The sequence below is a fragment of the Babylonia areolata genome, chromosome 21, assembly GCF_041734735.1.
Source record: "Babylonia areolata isolate BAREFJ2019XMU chromosome 21, ASM4173473v1, whole genome shotgun sequence".
Classification (NCBI taxonomy): domain Eukaryota; kingdom Metazoa; phylum Mollusca; class Gastropoda; order Neogastropoda; family Buccinidae; genus Babylonia; species Babylonia areolata.
Window position 1 is genome coordinate 46,046,192 of NC_134896.1, and position 21,426 is coordinate 46,067,617.

Genomic DNA, 21,426 nt, shown 5'->3' on the forward strand with positions numbered 1-21,426 from the left:
TGATGAAATGACTGCATGTTCATTTATTGATTTAAAAAATGATTATAGGTTCATCAAACTTTTTTTTCCTCAAGGTTTTTTTTTTCGCCCTATGACTGACGAGCTGTAATCTTCCGGAGGCCCGGAGACGATAACTTGAGGGGGGGGGGGGGGGGCGCACAGCCGTCCTGTCACCACTTTATTTTTTTTCGGTTATACCTTGAAAGGTCAAGGTCACTGAGTTTGCTTGATATCAAGAATACCCAACACACACACACGCACGCACGCACGCACAGTGGGAGATACCGAAACTAAGCATATATCACGTTCGCTAACGCGCATGTCCATCGTCACTTGATGGCTGTTGCAAAAGTCAAAATACTAAGTACAAAAAAAATCAAAAAGTTAATTAATCTTTGTTGTTGTTGTTGTTGTTTTTAAGGGTTCACAAATATTCCAACTTTACTAATTTGTATTATTTCCAAACTATTTTGTCATGCACACAGTCTGATTTCTGTCAACTCGCCTTGCCTGCATTTATCCATGATACAACATGGCGTCTGCAAGCACACCGCCGCTTCTCATGCGAATTTTAGCAGCGTCTGTCACAGTATCCAACCGAGCTGCCACTATTATCAGAGATATTATGAAGAAAGGAGAGCTCGGGATTGTAGAAAAGGTAAGTGTAATAAATCTGAGGCAATGGCGGTAAAAGACATTTATGTGATACCATAGGTTAGTAACTTCGAACGTTTGGGGCCTCTAAGATACATGGTGTTGATAATGACGAATCAGATTTAGACTCTTGATGCCAGTCTCATCAGGATGTCATTTTATGGTGGCGCTAGGGAGTAAGAGTATGCTTGCATGTGTTGGAGGAGCTGTGGTTATTCTTATTTATTTTTATTTGGTTTTTTTTTTAGTTCATCATATCTGATACCATGTCATGTGTTCCGGCTTTTAGGCTTTATCACTATCAGCCTTTTGCCTGATCATTAGGACTTTTTTTTTTCTTCATTTTTGACTCACTTGTGTAAACAAAGTGAGTCTATGTTTTAACCCGGTGTTCGGTTGTCTGTGTGTGTGTGTGTGTGTGTGGTAAACTTTAACATTGACATTTTCTCTGCAAATACTTTGTCACTTGACTCCAAATTAGGCATAAAAATAGGAAAAATTCAGTTCTTTCCAGTCATCTTGTTTAAAACAATTTTGCACCTCTGGGATGGGCACAAAAAAAAAATGAAGCCTAATTATATGCAAACTGCATTTACTGTTATATTTATATTTTTTGTATTCTCTAAACTTGGCACTTTGATCTGATATTCTGACCCAACAACAAGAGCAGTCATTATTATCATTTTTTGTTCAAACAGGAACTTCTTTTGCTAAACATGGAAGTTTTTTTTATTTTGCAAACGTTTTGGTGCAGATAGTAAAAAAGGGAAAGTACTCTGTAATTAATGCTAGGGGACTTAATTCAAATCTGGTTGCAAAGCTTTATAATAACAAATACAGAACACATTTTAACGATTAGATTTTTTTTTTAAAGTGTATCACAAGTGAGTCTTGAAGGCCTTGCCTCTCTTGTCTCTCCTTTTTTTTTTTCCGTTTTAAAAATTTTTTTTTTTATATAGCTGTTTACAAGAGTGCGCAGTCACTTGTAAATTTAGGCCACATAATATTGCACTTTCTGCACACTGAGCCGCTCAATAAGCAGATAATGACTAAATGAGGACATTTTGCTATGTAATTTGGTAAGGATGGTTTAGTGCTACCAGCCTTCTTGGACTGGAGCCAAGTAATTATCACACAATGTATGGCAGCATCCAAAACATATCCACTTTTGAGTGCACTTTCAACTTGGTATAAAAAAACAAAACAAATGTATGTGATTAAAAATGTGTGGAAATATTATAAAATTTATTTATAATTCTGATTTGATATTTCATACTAAAAATTTATATACGTATATATATATATGTATATATATATATATATATATATATAATATATATATATATATATATATGATTTATACTTTTAAAAGATAAAACTAAGTTATTCATAATTACATTAAGATATTTATTTCTTATGATATTGTATACTATATAACAGTCATTGGTTTGTTGAAACTCTAAACAAGATTGATTCATGTAGCATTTGAATGGCTGTGTAATTATGTTTTCTGTTTTTTCCTCATGTGCTTACATGCTTCAGTGCAGGTTTATGTGTTATGTATTGTATGTGTGCTGCAAATTAAGACAAATTTTGCTGTGTTCTTACTAGCCATGGTTTAATATGCTCTGTGTTCAACTTTGTATTTTAAAAAAAAAGTTCAACATTAAAAAAAACCTTTTGACTCCAGTTTGTAAACAAAGTGAGTATGTAATAAACTAGTGTGTGTGTTTATGGTAAACTTTAATGTTGGCATTTTCTCACTTACCATAGCATGAAGTACAAGTAGCATCGGTGCTAAACTTTGTAGGATGGTAGGTAAGAACAAGACCTTTGAATTAATCTGCTTTATGATAATATAGAAGGCAGTGTGAGAGGTTAAAGATTAATATCATGATTTGACAAAATAGAAAAAGTTTGATGAAAATGTTATTTTTACATCCAGTCTGAATGATTAATCAAATTTGGTTTTTATCAATTTCTTAAAATCATACATTATGAAAAAAATTGTCTGTACCCATCCATTGGTCCAAAAATCTTAAGTAACGTCAGATAAAAGGCTACTTTTACACTTTTAGCCAGCCAGAACTGTTTCCGTTGTGAAAACTTTAGTTTTATTGTTGATAATATTAACCACTCAAACTTTCCAAAAGGTCGGTTCTAGCATCTTCTAATCGGAAGTCCTGACAACAGTCTTTCTCATTCATTGATTGATATGAACCAATGAGTGTGTTAGACATGAAATGTTGTTCACAAGATTTGATCCTAAGGACCTTTTACTTAGCCAATCTCCACCGCCAGCTTCCATCTTTTTTTTCTTTTTTTTCTATTATTTAGCCAGAAAGTCCAGCAATCATCTTTTTAAAACTTAGTTTCTCTGTCATGTGTGTGTATGTTTCATGTATATAATATTAATTAATAATAATATGATGTGTGAGTGATTTTGTTCTTATAAGTCATATGTTTCATGTCTGACATGTAAACATGTTTTGTTATCAGAAATCACTTTTATTAGTTTGACATATTAGAAAGTGTTATGTAAATACACTTATCAATATCAGTATTATATCTTGGTATGAACCAGGCCACATTCCTCTGTCACATAGTTGCATGCATTGTTGATAATGAAATTAGAGCAATACTTTTAAAAACATGTAAATGATTTACACAACCCTAGAGTAGGCTCTTATTGCCTTACTAGTGCACTGGGTTTATGTGAGGGTCAGGCATATTGCCTTTTTTTTTCTTTTTTTTTTTTTTTTTTTCTTTTTTTTTTTTTTTTTTATAGTTTAGAATACATACACCAGTTTGCAAGCGTTCATGCCTTGAAACTGAAATTTAGTGAAAACTTAAAAAAACACATGATATGATCTGTGAACTGGATGATGTTACTGTTAGGCTCACACATACACATGTACACCCACTCATTCATGGAATATCTACACTACAGCAGCATCTTTGTTATAATGTTACATGTTGACATTGTTTGCAGGGCAAAAATGACTTCCAGACAGAAGCAGACCGAACAGCTCAGAGATGCATTGTGGCTTCTCTTCACAAACAGTTCCCGAAAGTGACCATCAAAGGAGAAGAGGTAGGCTTTGGTTAGTCAGCATGTTCTGATTCTGGGGATATTTTGACCCAGTTGTTGACAGTGATAGACTAGTTGATACTTCAATGTTTAAATGTCTTGAGCTTTTTTAAAGTTATTTTACTGGCATGTGTCAAAGATAATCTCAGTACACTCAGTCTGTGACCATACAGGTCAAGAAATTCCCAGATAATGTTCAGGTGACAAAATTTTACTCACCCCTCCAAAATGTCTGTTTGCCCACCCTAAGTAGAGAGACTGTTAATGAAAGTAAGTATGTATACGCATACATGTACTGGTGTCGTAGTGACATAAAGAGGCTACACACGTTTGACCAAAATATGATATTTCATGCATAAAAGCAGGTGCATCTTAGGTTCTTCTGGCTGTTTAGATTTGATCAAAACAGTGTATTTTACTCCAGAACTAAATAATGTGGCATGTTTTTAGGTTGTTGTTTTTTGTTTTGCTTTAAATTGGCCTTTTTCCCTAAAACAGCCTTTTATCTAAGCTCCTTTCCAGCAGTGAATTGTATGTGACTCCTTTTGGCAGGAACTCAGTCCCACAGACACGGTTCCAGATGAACTGATAGAGAAGGAGATGGATGCAGAGGTCTTGAAGCAGACTTGTCCCCAGAGTCTGATGAATGCCAAAGATGAAGACGTAAGTTCTTGTCAAACAGCTGTTCTTCAGAACCCTGTCATTGTGTCTGCAAGGGGATGGATCCAGCATGCAATGGATCCATCATACAGTGTTGTAGGTTGAGCTCACAAGTATGAACAGTTATGACTACCAGGGTACGAAGGCTTGACTCATTTTTGTTCAGATTTGTAATTTTTTCGTACATTATATAATTTCATTGGGTTATGCTGCTGGTCAGGCATCTGCTTAGCAGACATGGTGCAGGGTACAGTGTATATGGATTTATCTGAAGGCAGTAAAGCCTCCTTAAGAAACTGAACTGAACTGAATTTCACTATAAGTTTCACATTGAATTGATGACTTGTTCAGGTTTGTAGTTGTTTTTTTTTTGTGAAAGTCACCAGATGTTTCACATTGAGGATTTTTTAAGTTTTGTGATTTGTCGTGGCGAAAGTTACTAGACATTTCACCGTGAAGACTTGTTTAGGTTAGTAATTTGTTTCATGTGAAAATCTCTAGAAGTTTCTCATACACATGTTCGTAGACAATACAGACCTTCCCAAAGACAGAAATACCAAACATAATACATAAGATCTGCTCACACATTCATTCAAAACAGATGCACATATGTATGGAAGAATCTATATTATATAAGGATTGAGAAAATGAAATATGGGGTAATAGAAGAAAATGATTTTCCAAGGTATGCATAGATTTACACAAAAGACCAACATATAAACACACACGTGACAGTCTGCTTTTTTTTTTTTTTTCTTGACCATCAAGCACACTTAGCAATACATTTTTCTTCTTCTTCTTCTTCTTCTTCTTCTTTTTTTTTTTTTTTTTTTTTTTAGTCGCAAGAGTTGGGAGCCATTTTTTTTCTGTAATGAATGATATTATGTGAGTTGGACAAATTGTGTCATGATGTCTGTTTGAAGTATACTGTGTAAACTGATTTATTTTATTATTTCGCCATTTATGATTAATAAGTTTTTGTACATATAAAGTGCTTTGAGCTCTGAGAAAAAGCGCTGAATAAGTATTCAATATGATTATCATAATTATTATTGTGTGTTTTTCAGATTGTGATATGGGTGGATCCTGTGGATGGCACTGCAGAATACACACAAGGTAAAAAAATGCATAAGGGTGGGGCTAACTCTTTGCTGTACCTGATCTTGGTTTCAGTAGAGTGAAAATGTATTGTATGTTTTGTGGTACTTCTTTGTTTCTTGTTTTATGTTACTTGCTGGTCTTGTTACCTTAAAACAGTTACTCTGTGTCCTTTGAACTAGTATCTTGATGTATGATCATTCTGCTGATTTTCAAAGTTATTCTGTGTCCTTTTAACTGGTATCTTGATTTGTGACTTTTTTCATGCTTGTTTTTTCTTTTCTTTCAAAATTCTTTAGCAATGACATTTTGAAGAATTGTAAGTGATACTGATAACATTAGTGTGTTAAAAAGCATAGTGATGACATAAATGATATTCACAATAATATTCAGTTATTGTTTTTAATTTATGTCCTTAAGAAGTGTTTGACTTGGTTGATTGTTTTGTTGGTGTTTTTTTTGGTAAGTTTATATCTGGAGAATATTTCAGAAATAATACTTTCTTTTATTGACATAAAGAACACTTTATTATGTTTATACCTCTCTTTTTTTTCTTTTTCTTTTTTTTTATACTGTGTGTATGTGTATGTTTTACTTTTCCTGCATTTTGTCATTTTCTGAGCATTTGTCGTTTTATTCTTTGTCACTACTCCAGCTTTTCTAACAAACAGCCCAGGTATGATGTGTTCCTGTGTGCAACCCTTCCACATTGTCACATGTTTCTAGATAAGAAAGAAAACAGTGGACCATAAACATCATGTAACATAGACAGGAATACAAGCTAAACTGAATCTGGATCTACTAAACTCTTATTAGCATTGCAGTAGTGTGAATGTATAGAATACCCAGCACTTCAATATCTGTAAACAAACCATGGTGTGACAGAGTTGCATGAACAACAGTGAAAGTACACATATTTTGATTTTGAATCAGTGTTTAATTAAAGGGACAGGAAACTGCCAGTCAGAAATGTCGGAGCACATAGCTTTATTAATTTGCATTATTTTTCTTAGTTTTGGATCATGTAGCTGAAGTAAATGAACAGATATTTTAGTCAAAGCAGTGTTGTCAATTTTTCATTGTTTAAATGAATGGTGGTTGTACTGACAGTGGCAGACACTGTGTGTATGTATATATGTGAATGTGTCTGTGGTAAACGTTTACAAATTCTTTTTCTTTGGAAATACTCTGTCAGTCGACAACATATATGGCTTTTCTTTTTCTTTTCTTTTTTTTTTCTCAGTTCTTTCCACACATCCCAGTTATAATGACAACACACGTCTGGGAAGGGCACAAAAAATGTGATGAAAAAATCTTCCCACAGTCATTTTACTGTTAAATTTTTATTCCTTTTTCTCAGAGCATAGCATTTTCATCTTACATAATTATTGACACCTGGATTAGTAACAGTGATTTTTAGTTAAATAGTAACTTTATCCGCTTAATTTGGAAGTTACATTGATGAATAAATCTGCCAAGAGCAGCAAATTTTTGCCATGTGATGGAACAATGGTTTGAATATAAATGTTTTTCTAAAGATCTCTCTCATCCAAAACATTAACAAAAAACAAACTCAAACCATGAAACTGAAAGGCTGCTATGTTATACACTTATTATTAAGGCTTACACCATTTACATTTGCCCAGTAAATCATTTCATCGATAAAAACATAGTGCTAAATGACTGTTATCCTGTTGATTTGTGTATTCCTTTTATATAGTGTGTGACTGGCTTCCCGATAAATTTGATTTTAATCAGAACGTTGACAGAACACAAGGTAAAGATTTTTCATCTTTATCACCTGTAACATACAAGTAAAAAGATACAACACCAGTAGGAATAGCTACAGTGACACCAGCCAGTAAGATTCATTGCCTAAAACATCGAAAGTTCTCGGATGTAGATGCGGATCATATCAGTACTTTCTGATAACATGACATAGAAAGGAGATCCTTGTTGTAGACAATATTTTCTGCAGTGTTGAAGTGTGTATCCTCCATGTGTGTTTATAAATTGGTCAGTTCATTGTGAATGTTTTGATTTTGGTACTTCTGACAATGTCAGTTATCATGGATATTATGATAAATTTGAGAAATTACTATACAGAATTAAACTTTGAGTTTGAAACAAAATTATTGGAATGAAACCAAAAGTTCAGACTTTAAAGCAAAAATATTGGAATAAAACCGAGTTAATGTTGTGCTTATGTCAGTGCATGGTGACTGTTTTCAATTTATGCAGTGTCTTGCTTTAGTGTTAATGTTTTATTATTTCTTGTTGATTGATTTTGTGTGTGACTGTGTTATGGGCATCTGCCATTTGACTGATTGTTTATTTATTTTGTTTTACTTCTTTGTGTGTTTTAGTTGATTCTTCATTTCTTCACTCAGATATTTACTGTCTTTTCCATGAATTTCAGCTTTGCCAACATTGATGTTTTGGTTGGAGTGTAGTAGGTAGTTACTAGTTATTTGCACTCTGTCACTTTTCTGTGTAAGAAATATGTCAGGAGTATATGTTGTTTTAGATGAGGCAGACCATATTCCCAAATTTGATTTGTTATTTATTGTGCGAAAAAAACTATTGATGAATACTTATTGATATTATATGTGTGTTGGGGGGGGGGTATTGAATTTATACTTTCTGAATTTGTGTTATCAACACACTTTTTATTACTCACATGTTGCCTTTAACTGTCTGTGTGTCTGTATAAACTTAATGCTGATGCATCAGAAGTTGTTCACACAATGTTCATCGTTGATGATTTTATTTCTTGGTGTAAGGGGTGAATACTGTGCCCATTTTTAGGGATTAATATGGTATTGTTTTGTGTTGATAATTTGAGTCCTGATAAGGTAACAGTCTGGTGGTGATCCTTGTAGTCAGCTGAGTGATTAATGCACAATTCTCTAAGTTGAAGTATTGATATTTGTATTATGTTGCAGTTTTTAGTAAATGTTTTGTGAAATGCATTTTTTAAAGTGTGTGTATTTGTGTGCGCGAGTGTGTATGTGAGCGTGCACATGTGTGTGTGTGTGTGTGTGATTGATAACATTTTAAAAGTCTCAAATCTTATGAAGGTTGAGAAGATGGGGAGCAGCTGACAATGGTGAACTTCCTCTGTCAGACTTGACTGTCAGGGCTGAGGTCATGTCCTGAGGCCATTGTGGCTGACTGACCCCTGTGACATTGGCATGTGCAGGTTTGCTGGACCATGTGACTGTGCTGATTGGAGTGGCTGTGAACGGCATTGCCACTGGGGGCATCATCAACCAGCCCTACTACAACTACCAGGCCGGGCCAGATGCCAAGCTGGGCAGGTGTATATGGGGACTGATTGGATTGGGTAAGTGTTCTCATCCCAGCACCCGTCCTTTCTTCAGCTGTCTGACTTGGTTGTGTACACAGTTGAGTGTATGGAATAATACTACTTTGATTGTCTGTCTGGTCAACTTTAACATTGTTATTATCTCATCAGGTGGTCGTACAGAAACCTGACTGGGCAAGATGATACTATTATTGAATAAGACCTATCAGGCATTACCTTAATGAAGACAGTGCACATCAGTGAAAATCCTCTTTCTGTGGAAGAATGCTTCAGGAATTGTTTTAACAATTGAAAATTGTTTTCTTAAAACTAGTGATGAATTATGCGTGTTACTTACTACTTTGGAAAATCCTTCCATTTTAGATGATTAGACATTCCACTTCCTCATCCTCTTCCGAATTTTTCTGAAGATTCATCTGTTCAAGCAATAATGCTGTCTTTGGCGATCACAGTTACAAACATGGTTTTATCCATGCTATTGATGTTGTGTATATATTATATATTTGTGTGGTTCGGTGTGTGCACACATGTGTGTATGCAAGTGAGTTGGACAAATGGTGTCGTGATGTCTGCAGTGAGTGTCAAAATTGATTTATTGTCATCTACAGTGAGTTAAGTACATGTAAGGTGTTTTTAGCTCTATTTGAGAAAAAGCATTGAATAAGATCTTATTATTGTTTCACACATATAAAAGTAAAACAAACTTTTCCATAACAAATATATGCATTACTTTTGTTAAATGGGTTCTGCCAACTTGAAATGAAACAGGTTTCATTCATTGAGTGTGCTATGTTCTGCCAGTGGGAAACTATTCTGCCAAGTAATTGTCAGAGGGGGAGAAAGGAGGCACAGTACTGACATAACTTCAGTGTGTCAAGATTTTGACGTCAATGACAAAGAGAGAAAGGAAACTTCATTTGTGTCCTTGTGAGGAAATGTGATGAAGGATAGCATTTTCCCTCTTTCCACTGTCCAGCTTCCCTTCTTCATTTCTTGTCTGTAGCTAAATGTTGCATGGACAAGAAAATGAAGTTGGCCATTTTTCAAGTCATGAGCAACAACCCTGTACTTGTTAAAAGTCTGTATGTAGTCACAAGATGTCACTGTGCACTACCCAATGGTTTATGTAATTTGTAACTTTTTCTTTTATGCATATCACCCTGAGCTCTTAGAGGGAGAGGGAGTTACACAAATGTATGTCATTCTTTTTTAAGTACATGCATATATATCTATCAATATATCTATATCTATACACACACACACACACACACACACACACACACACATAGGAGCATAAGGATGTTTTGGTGTCATGTACTGTACCATGTCAAACTGATGCAAACTAGGCGTATCGGTTTGCTCTGCTTGGCCAAATTTCGCGCTGCTAACAGTGAAAAGATGACCTGTCTTGCCCGGTCCGCTCTTAACCAATCAAACGCATCTAAAAGCTACAAGCACTGAATCATTCCTTTGGCCAAGGATCTCAATGCCATCTTGTCAGGTTTACGCTCTGTCTCATCTAACGCTTTTTTTTGGCTATTAAGCGTGTTCATTTGGCCTTATTTTGTTGCATGGGCTGCCTCTATTGCTCTGAAAGATTCTTATTTTCATATCCTCATTCATCCAGCGTCCCGTCGGTACCTGAGGATCATGTGGAGGGACAAGGTGTTCCAGTTCTCTGCCCTCCCATTTGGTCCGTCCCTTGCCCCTTTCCTGTTTACCAAGGTGGTGTGGGAATTGGTGTCTGTCGTCCGGTCAAAATCTATTCATCTCTGTGTACCAGGATGACTGGTTCATTCTTGCCCAGTCACAGGCTGTGTCAGAGTCATACGGCCAGACTTCTAGACCTATGCTTCCAACTGGGCTTCCTCACAAACCAGGAGAAATGCAATCTGTCCCCAAGTCAGTCCTTAGACTTCTTAGGGATGAGATTCGACACGCAGTTCATGATAGTCTCTCTGACGCCAGATCGCTGGGACCGACTGGCAGACCTCCTCTGCCACTTGCGCCGTTCGTGCCAGGCAACAGCGCAGACTCTTTCATTTCTCCTCTTCAGAGGGCACTGAGGCTATGGTGGTCCCAGAGAATCCAACAATGGGATACCCAGATACGTCTGGGTGAGTGGTTCCTTGAGGTGACATCAGAGTGGCAAACCACCCCAGAGGAGCGCCTATGCCACATCAATGTTCTGGAACTAGAGGCAGTTTCGCAGGGCTCTCCTGCACTTCATCCTGGCAGATGCACTCAGCAGGTCCAAGAGTGTCATCCACACAGAGTGGAACCTGGACAAGGTCACCCTTCAAGGGGTGTGGGAGCTGTGGTTTCAGCCGACAGTGGACCTCTTTGCCACAGAGTTCAACAAGAGACTCCCTACTTATGTCTCTCCGGTCGCCAACCTGAAAGTGTGGGCAGTGGATGCTCTGTCTCTAGAGTGGAACAATCTGATTGCCTACGCGTTTCCTCCTTTTCCAATTCTGTCCAAGGTGATCTGGAAAGCCCGCAGCTGATTCTCATTGTGCTGAAATGGCCAGCTCAGCCCTGGTATCAGGACCTCAAGTCCCTGACACACGTTCCACCTCTTGAACTCAAAGCCAAACCTCATCTGTTGAGGCAGCCTCGTTCGGGGATCCCTCATTCCAATCCTCAGCTGCTCCACCAGCTGTTGTGGGGTTGGAACTGTCAGCACCACCATTGAAGTCTTCCACCCTTCAGTCGGCCTCTGTGTTGGAGGCGCTTACTGAGGGGGGCACCTCCTCTGACCTCCTCTCCATAGTCTCCAAAGCAAGGAGGGCGGGAACTGAGGCTTTGTATGACTTTTGCTGGAAGAAATGGTTGCAGTGGTGTATGGCTCCCCCTACTAACCCTATGAGCATGCAGCTGGCCAACTTTCTGGCTCACTGCTCCTTGGTTCTCAACCTGTCTGCTAGTTCTGTGCGAGGGTACAGGTCTGCCATCTGTACCGCCATCAGACAGCTAGGTGGTCCTGCCTTTGAAGCGGATTTCCTGCTCAGAGAGGTGGCTAGGGGCACCTCTCTGAAGGAAGCTAGAAACCCCAGAAGAGTGCCCCTGTGGGACTTGTTCCTGGAGCTTGATTTCATTTGAAAGCAACCCTTCAAGCCTTTGGGTACTATTCCTTTCGACTTACTCACCCTCAAGACCACTTTCCTTCTGTTGCTGGCCACGGGCCATGATAGAAACAAGATACATGGTCTTAGTGGAATGCCACAAGATCTGGCCTTCCACAGAGATGGTTCCATCAACCTCCGTTTCCTTCCAGAGTTCCTGGCTAAGAACCAAGACCTGGAGGTCCCTTCCCCGTCTCTGAGGGTCAGACCTTTGTCTGATATTATTGCCTGTCCATCCCCGCGTCTCTGCTGTGGTTCTCATGGGGCATTTTCTCGATGGCCACAGAATGATTCAGCACTTGTAGCTTTTAGAGGTGTGTGATTGGCTAAGAGCAGACCGGGCAAGATGGGTCGTCTTTTCACCGTTAGCCACGTGAAATTTGGCCAAGCAGAGCAAACCGACAGGCCTAGTTTGCATCAGTTTGACATGGTAAGTATATGTATCACCAAACATGGAGTATAATACAAACTCCTCCTGTTTGTTCACAGACTGTATGTGATGGATGTGCCTAATTTGCTTCAGGATCTTTTGGCTTTGAGCGGCAGAAGCCCCCAGAGGGTGAGAACATCATCACCACCACACGGTCTCATTCCAACCGTGCTGTCACCGAGGCTGTGGAGTCATGCGACCCCTCACAGGTGGTGAGAGTGGGTGGTGCCGGCCACAAGGTCAGTGACAGATAGCAAAACAATCATGATCATTTGTTTCTTCAACTCCAGGCTTTTTTCCTCTAAAATCACATTATATAAATTGATGTCAAACTGAAAATGAACTCTAGCCTCTCATTTCTACACATGTCATTTGCCTCTCCCTTTTCTGTTTCTCGCACAAATGTATGTATACACATAGACACAGACACACACACACACACACACACACACACACACACACACACACACACACTAACTCACTCAGTTACTGGATCCCTGTTACATAGTTCAGTTGGAGTGTTCCTGCAGTGTGACTTAGGCTACAGGTATTATTCTATTGATTTTCTTTTCTTGATGTTATAATTTTAGTACTTACGGGATGTTGATTGCACTGTTCTAATTGATCAGTATGTCACCTTTTTATCAGCAAACATGTCAACAGTTCCTTGTTTAGAGATGATTAAAAAAAAAAAAAAAAGTATTCTTGTATCATGTTTTTTTATTTGTTATATCTTGACAAACGTGTATTTTGCCTTTGACTCATCCTGAGTTTGTGTGGTGCTGTGCCAGGTGTTGCTGCTGATCGAGGGGCGTGTGCATGCCTATGTGTTTGCCAGCAAAGGCTGCAAGAAATGGGACACCTGTGCCCCTGAAGCCATCCTCCACGCTGTGGGGGGTCGCCTGACAGACCTGCTGGGGAAGCCCATCCCCTATGGACCCCAGGTCAAGTTTCCCAATGCTTCAGGTGTTCTTGCTACCGTCACCAATCATGACTGGTATGTCAGCAGAATTCCTGATGATATCCGTGAGATGTTTGAACCTGAACCGGAGCAGACCCCTGTGGCCTGAGTCAGTCATTTTGTGATCCAGCAACAGACAGGTGAAGAATGATTCCATGATTGTTTGTGATGACTGTAGTTGTCATGACGTCCCCATGGAGGGAGCCCATCTTTAGTTTTGGGGAGAGAATCAAAGGCTAACCCACTAATTTTTTTTTCCACTTTACTGGTCATAGGTTTACTTTATTTTTCATAATGTATCACCTTACACTACACACCATTTCCTTTGAAATGGTTGATAAAACATCTGCTTGCCAAATGCTATAGTTGGAAACCCAGCATGTTTTATTATTGTCTGAAAGCATTGTTTATGATGGTTGACTTAATGCTTGATTCAGTCTGGACAAAGCAGTCCCCAAATTAAGTAAGTTGTTAAAATGACTGTTGTACTGTCCACAAAACCAAAGGATCAAGTGTAAGCTGATGAACTGTTTGTGTTGTGATCACCGTTCATGATAAGATTTTGTTTTTATGTGCTAAAGATGTTAATTTGTTTTGTTTTTTACTTTTTTTTTAATGGTGTGGGCATGCTGGAATGTGGTTGTTTTTTTGTTGTTATATTTTTACTTTTTTTTTCCCACAAGATCATTTGATACAGTCACGGCAGTTGTTTCCTCACCCATTTTGTTGAGGTTGCTCAACCTGCAGCGCAAAGATGGTTCCAGAATCATTTCATTGATAACCAGATAAACAGTTCACACATAACACAGCCCTACACAGCAGTTTGGAACAGAATGGTGAGATCCTGCAGTAAAAGAAAAGGCATGCCAAGATGGGGGGAGGAAGGCTGCGCTGTAACATGTCACATGGCTGAACAGGGAGAAAGGTCTGGTGTAGAGAAAGGAGGGACTGACCGCCTTGATTGTGTCGGCCACCCAATACATTCCACACATGCCTGTGTGTAAAACCGTGCGGTTGGTTGGTTTGCTACACACGGTGTCAGTGTAGGTTGTCTCTGAACATTTGCATGCATGAGTGTTTCAGTATACTAGAAGACTATATTAAAAGAAAAGTCTGTCCACATATCTATACAAATATATATCTATACTATCTACATATTAATATGTAGGTCTATATATTTCAGTGTCTGTTTTTCTTTCTGTGTGCCAGCTGGTATACATCTGTCAGTCTTCTTTTATAGGACCATGTATAAAATGAAGTAACTATATTTGAATACCTCTCTCTCTCTCTCTCTCTCTCTCTCTCTCTCTCTCAGCACATTATTGAATATTTGTTTGCATGTATGTCAGTGTGCATGCACAGACACACACACACACACACACACACACAAATGCACACGTGTGAAAGTTCAGTTTTCAGTTTTCACTTTCTCAAGGAGGCGTCACTGCGTTCGGACAAATCCATACACGCTACACCACATCTGTTGAGCAGATGCCTGACCAGCAGCATAACCCAACGCGCTTAGTCAGGCCTTGAGTGCATGCTTACATATTTGTGTACCTATGAAAGTGGATTTCATTTTACGTAATTTCGCCAGAGGACAACACTCTCGTTGCCATGGGTTCTTTTTCAGTGCGCCAAGTGCGTGCTGCACACGGGACCTCGGTTTATCGTCTCATCCGAAAGACTAGACGCTCAGTTTGATTTTCCAGTCAAACTTAGGAGAAAGGGCGAGAGCGGGATTCGAACCCACACCCTCACGGACACGTGTGAAAATCAATGCTGAGCAAGGGGAAGAAGGGAGGAAGGGTAAGGTGGATGGGGAGAGAATGGAAACATTTTGCAAAAGTCATAAATTTTCTCTATGTTCCAGGCTGGGGAACTCTCAGTGGATCCGCTATTTTCAGTGGAAGAGATGATTTCAGAGGGAAACAATTTTTTTTTTCTGAGGAAAAAGTATTTGGGGGTAAGAGAAGAAACTGATTTATTGTTTTAGCTTTCAGGAGAGGCCCCCAAAACTTGTTAAAAATCACTAATTTCATTTTTGCCAAGGGGGGCTTTGCCCCCCTTTACCCCACAACAGGGTGCTGCCCCTGCACCCTACCAGGCGCCTAAGGCAGCCCCTGGACCGTGGCCAATTTTCAGAGGAAACTCTCCTGGACAGTTCCCCAGCCTGATGTTCATATGTAATAGGAAGATGGCCAAACTTTCAGCCACATATAGATCTGTAAATAAATGTACACCAAACACAGGGAGAAGTGTTCAATTTGTGAGTTGGGCTCATTGCTTTATGGCTGTGTGGTGCATGTTTCAGTATTTGGATCACAAAAAAAACATTAACAGCAACAAGAACTGCAAGATAAAGAGGAGAGGAGGGGGAGAAGAAACAGCAACAATAACAACAACAACACCACACACACACACACACACACACACACACACGTACACACACACACACTGTGACATACTTGTGTTACCACTGGTCAAATCATACTGCTGGAAGAAAAAAACCACACTGTCCACTGGCACTGTGTCTCAGCATTGTACACTTGTAAACTACCATTCAAACTACTAGTACTACTGCTTCTATTACTTCCATCACCACCACAATTACTACTACACTTACTGCTGCTGCTATTACTACAACTGTGATTTCTTTACCCTTGGATATCTAACAGTATTTTCTTCTGCAATACCTATAAGTGTAACTGGTACAGGTTATATTTCATTCCCTCAAAAGTGATGTGTTTAAGTCACACAGCTCAGTGACTCAGCATGAGGGTTGAGAGTAATATACATGTGCAGCGCTGATGACTTACAGACCTAGCTCTGATCACTAGCACTTACCTTCAATCATCATTTTTGAATAAACTTCCATTTTTGGTGCAGACACTAGCTTTTGTCAGACCAGTGACAACACTTTGAACTATCACTCAGTGTCACTGAAGCACATACACAATGAAATCAATGCACAATAGTTATGAAAGCACAAACACCAGCAACTCATGTATGAACACCTTCAGACAAAAAGGAAAAAGCTTTGACAATGGGTTTGATAAGAGTGTGCTATGGGTGGGCAGCATTCTGACTAAGACTTTGATTTGGAAGTTGAATTGCCATGAGGTATGTGTTGTGATTTTTTCTATTTATTGAACTTCCTACTACCACATCATCTAATCTTGTTTAGACAATGATACTGTTAAAATTTGTGTAAGTCTCATTTGAAATGCTCTTCATCTTGAGTTTTCTTGTTAAATTAATCTCTTTCATGGAATGCATGTTGTTAATCAGAATTTCAATTCCAGAAGTCATAATTTATTTTCTGAGATGTGCAGAGCAGTATTTTTCTTTTTCGCTTATTTGGCATTGGTACCATTTCTTATTTTGATTGTTTCACTGTACATAGTCACTATCTGCTGTTGATTTGCTCACTTGGTAGTGCTGCTGCAGTTGTATGTCAGTCCCATTTACACTGACTATTCCATTTACTGTTATTCTGGTTTCCCTTGGTTCTTTTGAGGGAGGGGTGAGAGACAGGGATGTGGATGTCTCATTTTTGTTTTGATGATTTCCTCCAAAATGATATTGGAATTTTTAATGAAATTGATACAACTATGAAATGAAAAAAAATGTTTTAAGATAATGATAAATGATACAGATAGGATTTATCATCCTGGCTTGGCTTCACAAACACAGATTTAGAAAGGGGGTTGTCCATGTCTGTTGCAAGCACATTGGTGACTGACTGGATTTGAGGCAATATGAAGATGTAATTGATGTTTGCTTTTAACTTGAGGTTCTGTGATTTCTAGCTTTCTGTTGAGGGATATCTCAAACATGGTCAGTGTTGACAACATAGCTGTAGATGTGGATCAAATCAATTGAATCCTGGACACAACACAGTTTTCATAAATGCAGGAAGAGATACATGTCTGGAAAGAACTGTTGTTACAGAAAGTTACTGGTCTGTGAATTTGAGGTTTGTTCTTTGGTGGGGGTTTTGTTTGTTTGTTGTTTGTGTGTGTGTGTGTTGGTATGTTTTTTTGTTGTTTTTTTTTGTTTTTTGTTTTTTTAATCAGTGCCAGCATGATTAAACTTAACATTTTAACAATTATGTTCAATTCGTTCTGTTTACTTTAAATTCACATTTTGTCATTCAGGTGAACTGTGTATACAACTGTAAATACCTCTCCTGTGTGCCAGCATGTGTGTGTCTTGGTGCATCTGCTGACATGTGACTGGGAATAAATGCAGTCATGTACTCTTCACTGTGTGAAAGATTTCACTTTCCTGATTTTATGTTCCCTAATGGTTGAGTTTTTAGAGTAAATGCTGTTGACCTTGTAAGTTTTCAGTTTATAAAGATGTTTTTCTAAGAGATAAAGTTTAAAAGCAAAATGATGAAACACATTTTGAAAGACCCTGATGCCTATCCCAGTGAGTCCGCACATCAGTGAGTGAGGTCCATATTGTTGCAACATATGTGACAGATGTTGTACTTGTCTTCTCCATGTATCCAGTCTGTTGATTGTTCACATGTTGATGGATTCATGAGTTTGAAAACTGCATTTTCTGTTTTCATCATCAGTGTAAACACCAATTTAAAAAAAACCTAAATGTCTTTGTTATTGTTTCTTTTTGACACATACTGCATATTCTGCTTTCATCAACAGTATAATCACCGATTAGAAAAAATAAATGTCTTTGTTATTCTTTCTTTTTAATGCATGGGAACATGAGCATGTGTTGCAGCATTTAAATAAACTTGGCTTCCATGCTGGCATGCCTCCAGGATGAGTTAACTAATTAGAACTTTGGGGGGGGGGGGGGGGGAGATGTCATCTTTATGCTCATGTCCATCACATAGTGCTGTATAAACTAAGGTCACTTTCACATAATTTGTGCTCTCAGGCATTGGAATCTCAGCAACTAATTTCCAACCTGAAAGGATTTTATCTGGAAAGCTAATTGAGTGATCATTTTCACCTCTAGCTCTTGATTTAAAAGTTAATGGTGAGATACATTAGTGTAAGAATCCTAAGGTTGTGTGAAGAAGTATTTGGTGATTATGCTTCCAGTCTTAAATAACATACAAGGTAGTTTGAAAAGCAACACTGAGTAAAGATGAATCACCAGGTGTTTGACAAATGTTCATGATAACTGACAGCAAATTGGCTGAAAGGTGAAAAATGTCCATGATAAACTGGCAGCATATTGGCTGCATGGTTCTGAGCACAATGACTGTTTCCTCATATATTGCACAGGATCTAGAGAAATAGGCAGGCAAAAAAACCTCTTAACTGTAGAGGTTTTTTTGTTTTGTTTTTTTCTGACAGTTACAAGGCCCTCTTGTCTCATTGCATTGCAGTAAAAGCCCTGGTGGTAAAATTTATGAGAAATTATATCCACAAAAAAGCACAAAAAGGCTAATGATCTGTTTTGAGGTTCTTCAGGCCCAGTCAAAGAAAAGGTTATAATTTGTTAGAATTGTTCCATTGTATGGTCATAAGTGTTGTTTTTCTTTGTCTGCAGAGTAGACTGTTCCCCATGTTTCACATGAAGAGTGATAAGGAGCACTGGCATCAGTGCATAGAACAAATGGTCACTTAAGTAGTATGTTAGAGTGCAGTTGTTGGGGAGAAGGATGGGTGTAATGGTGTTTTGGGGCACATAACTGATCTTCATTGGACGGCTTAGATGTTTACTGGAATACATCCATGTTGAAATGATGTTTGTGGAGGCTTTTAATGTGACATGCCTGTACCACTGCCAAGGCATTCATGATTGATTGGTGTGATATTGTTTAATTTGGTTGTTTATTGTTTTTATTAAGTGTATACACGGATGACATGAATAGCATTTATACAAGGGTGTTCTGCCTTTGTTTTTTTTATTCATTTGACTGTGTGTGGAGGGAGAGGGGGTCTTTTAATGTTGGTGTTTTTTTGTTTTTTTGTTGTTTGCTGAAATTACATGTGTGATGACTATACAGGGGGCAGCTAAGAAAACTTACCTTTCTTTCAACAGTTTTGTAATCTGGAATGATGCATGGCTTTGTAAACCTCACCTTGTGTATGGAAGTTGTGAGATCAGCAATCGCAGCCATTCAGACCTGTGATATGAAACACATTTGAATGGAACAAGTAGAGAAGAATCCATCCAAAGTGAAGATAATGTTTGCAGTTTTCAGCTGTTGCTTCTCTTGTGACAGTATGACAACATGCAGAGGATGAGTAGTGACTGCAGAAGTAGAATGGTTCATCTGAAGTTCTGTTCACTCTAACAAGTCTTCTCCTCAGTGCTGTCTTTGGATCAACCTAAATCAGTTCTTTTTTCATCGTGGTTAGTTTTCCTTTGTATAAACTGCTCTAGCAGTGGGTTTAGTGAATAAAGTCAACAGGCTGATACCTTTGAAAAGAAAGCAGTATAACAAGGGTTCCACGAATTTCATTTTTGTCTTGCTTTGCATGGCTTCTATTCCAAGTGATTTGATCTCAAGACAATCAGAAATCTCATTTAATATGGTAATCAGAATATATTCAGTAGTCAAGCATTTTTAATGTGTATATTCAGTGGTTGTGGGAAACCCAGAGCTGTCCATGAAATGTAGCAGATAAAAGAGCTTAGAATTCCAATGTTCTGCAGAATGCTTGATCCCGACAGTTTGCTTCATTCTCAAGTTGACAAAGCATAATGGCTACTTGTGGAGATGGTTTTTGTTTGACTTTTGTATGCTTGCTTTTTAATTATTAATACAATCCTACCATTTATATGTCACAATGATTCCAGATATTAGTAGTAGAAATACAGATTTTTGTACTGTTTTCATTGTTATTGTGTACTGAAAAATATATACATCAGGAGCTTAATAAAGTATCTCATAAACAAACATGTGTCATGAGTTTCAGTTTCAAGGTGTCAGTGTGTGTTGACTGATCCATATACGGTACACCACATCTGCTGGGGGAAATAAATGACAGATCCATATATGGTACACCACATCCACTTTGGGGGGGGGGGGGGGGGAAGATGCAGATGCCTGACCTTCACATAACCCAATATACTGACCAGGCCTTGAGAGCTTATTCTAGAAAAAATAAATAAAGTAAAAATATTAAATGATTAAATATGTGTCATGGATTATCTTGTACAAAACTTGCAGCTGTCCAAAAATGACTTTGAATACAAGATTTTCCTTGTGAGAATTCATCAGAAATCTAAGAACACCTTTTTGACATCTTTTCAGCAGAGCATGATTTCATTCCCTTCTATCAAATCCCTTCAGTCTATATAAATACTAAAGCAAACACATCACACATAAAAATTACTATCCAATGACACTGATAAAATTTGAAGGATGCTTCCAAGAAGGAGCACACACAGAGAACCTTGGTCTGCCCAGTCACACACAGCAACAGTCGGATCCTCACGAATGAGGGCATATCAATATCTTATTGATCATCAAGAAAGACCAGCACTGCACCACCAGATTTCTGGTCAACCATTATCATAAGGCAGCAGCCACATTACGAGCTGTGCTCCAGACAAGCAGTGGGCAGGCTTTGAGCTGTAAGAATACCAAAAGCAGTCATGGCTAGAGGTTAGGTAGGTGCACTGCTGGCAGCACTCATTGGCAGCTGAGATGACCTTACTACAAGTTGCTGTAGCTGGCTAGGTGCCAGTGTGCCATTTCCTGTCATTCACAGTGTTGATCACTTTCTATTGTACCCAGTCATGTTCAAACTGTTGGCAAGCAGGTATCTTCTGCCTTGCTGGCTGTCAGAACCTTCACCATTTCTATGGCAAGCAATACTATTTGATGAAAGAAAGCACTGGGTCCATTTCCAGAGAGGAAGTCATTCTTGAACGAGAGCAATACATTCAAAGGTTGTCTTTTTCTCTGTTATCGACTTGGAAGATGCATATATATATATATATATATATATATAAAATGTGTGTGTGTAGCAGATGTGGTGTTGTGTATATGGATCAGTCCACATGCATTGAGGCCTCCTTGAAACAGGTCAAGTGCCCACCAATGAATCTGTTTTGCAAACTGCATCACTTCTAAGAATAACA

The 21,426-nt window shown here is 38.3% G+C and overlaps 1 protein-coding gene across 2 annotated transcripts; it reads left to right on the forward strand.

Annotated features, from left to right (window-relative positions):
- The first annotated feature begins 498 nt into the window (after positions 1-498).
- Positions 499-20,250, forward strand: LOC143296548 (3'(2'),5'-bisphosphate nucleotidase 1-like). Of its 2 annotated transcripts, XM_076608571.1 has the most exons (8): positions 499-658; positions 3,647-3,748; positions 4,298-4,408; positions 5,473-5,521; positions 8,706-8,849; positions 12,480-12,625; positions 13,178-13,487; positions 17,508-20,250. In XM_076608571.1, exons 1-7 carry the CDS (start codon positions 533-535, stop codon positions 13,454-13,456), a joined length of 957 nt encoding a protein of 318 aa, XP_076464686.1. In that variant the 5' UTR covers positions 499-532; the 3' UTR covers positions 13,457-13,487; positions 17,508-20,250. The 2 variants fall into 2 exon arrangements, with proteins under 2 accessions (XP_076464686.1, XP_076464685.1); XM_076608570.1 differs by lacking the exon at positions 17,508-20,250 and having other exon boundaries at positions 502-658; positions 13,178-15,760.
- Positions 20,251-21,426: the final 1,176 nt, after the last annotated feature.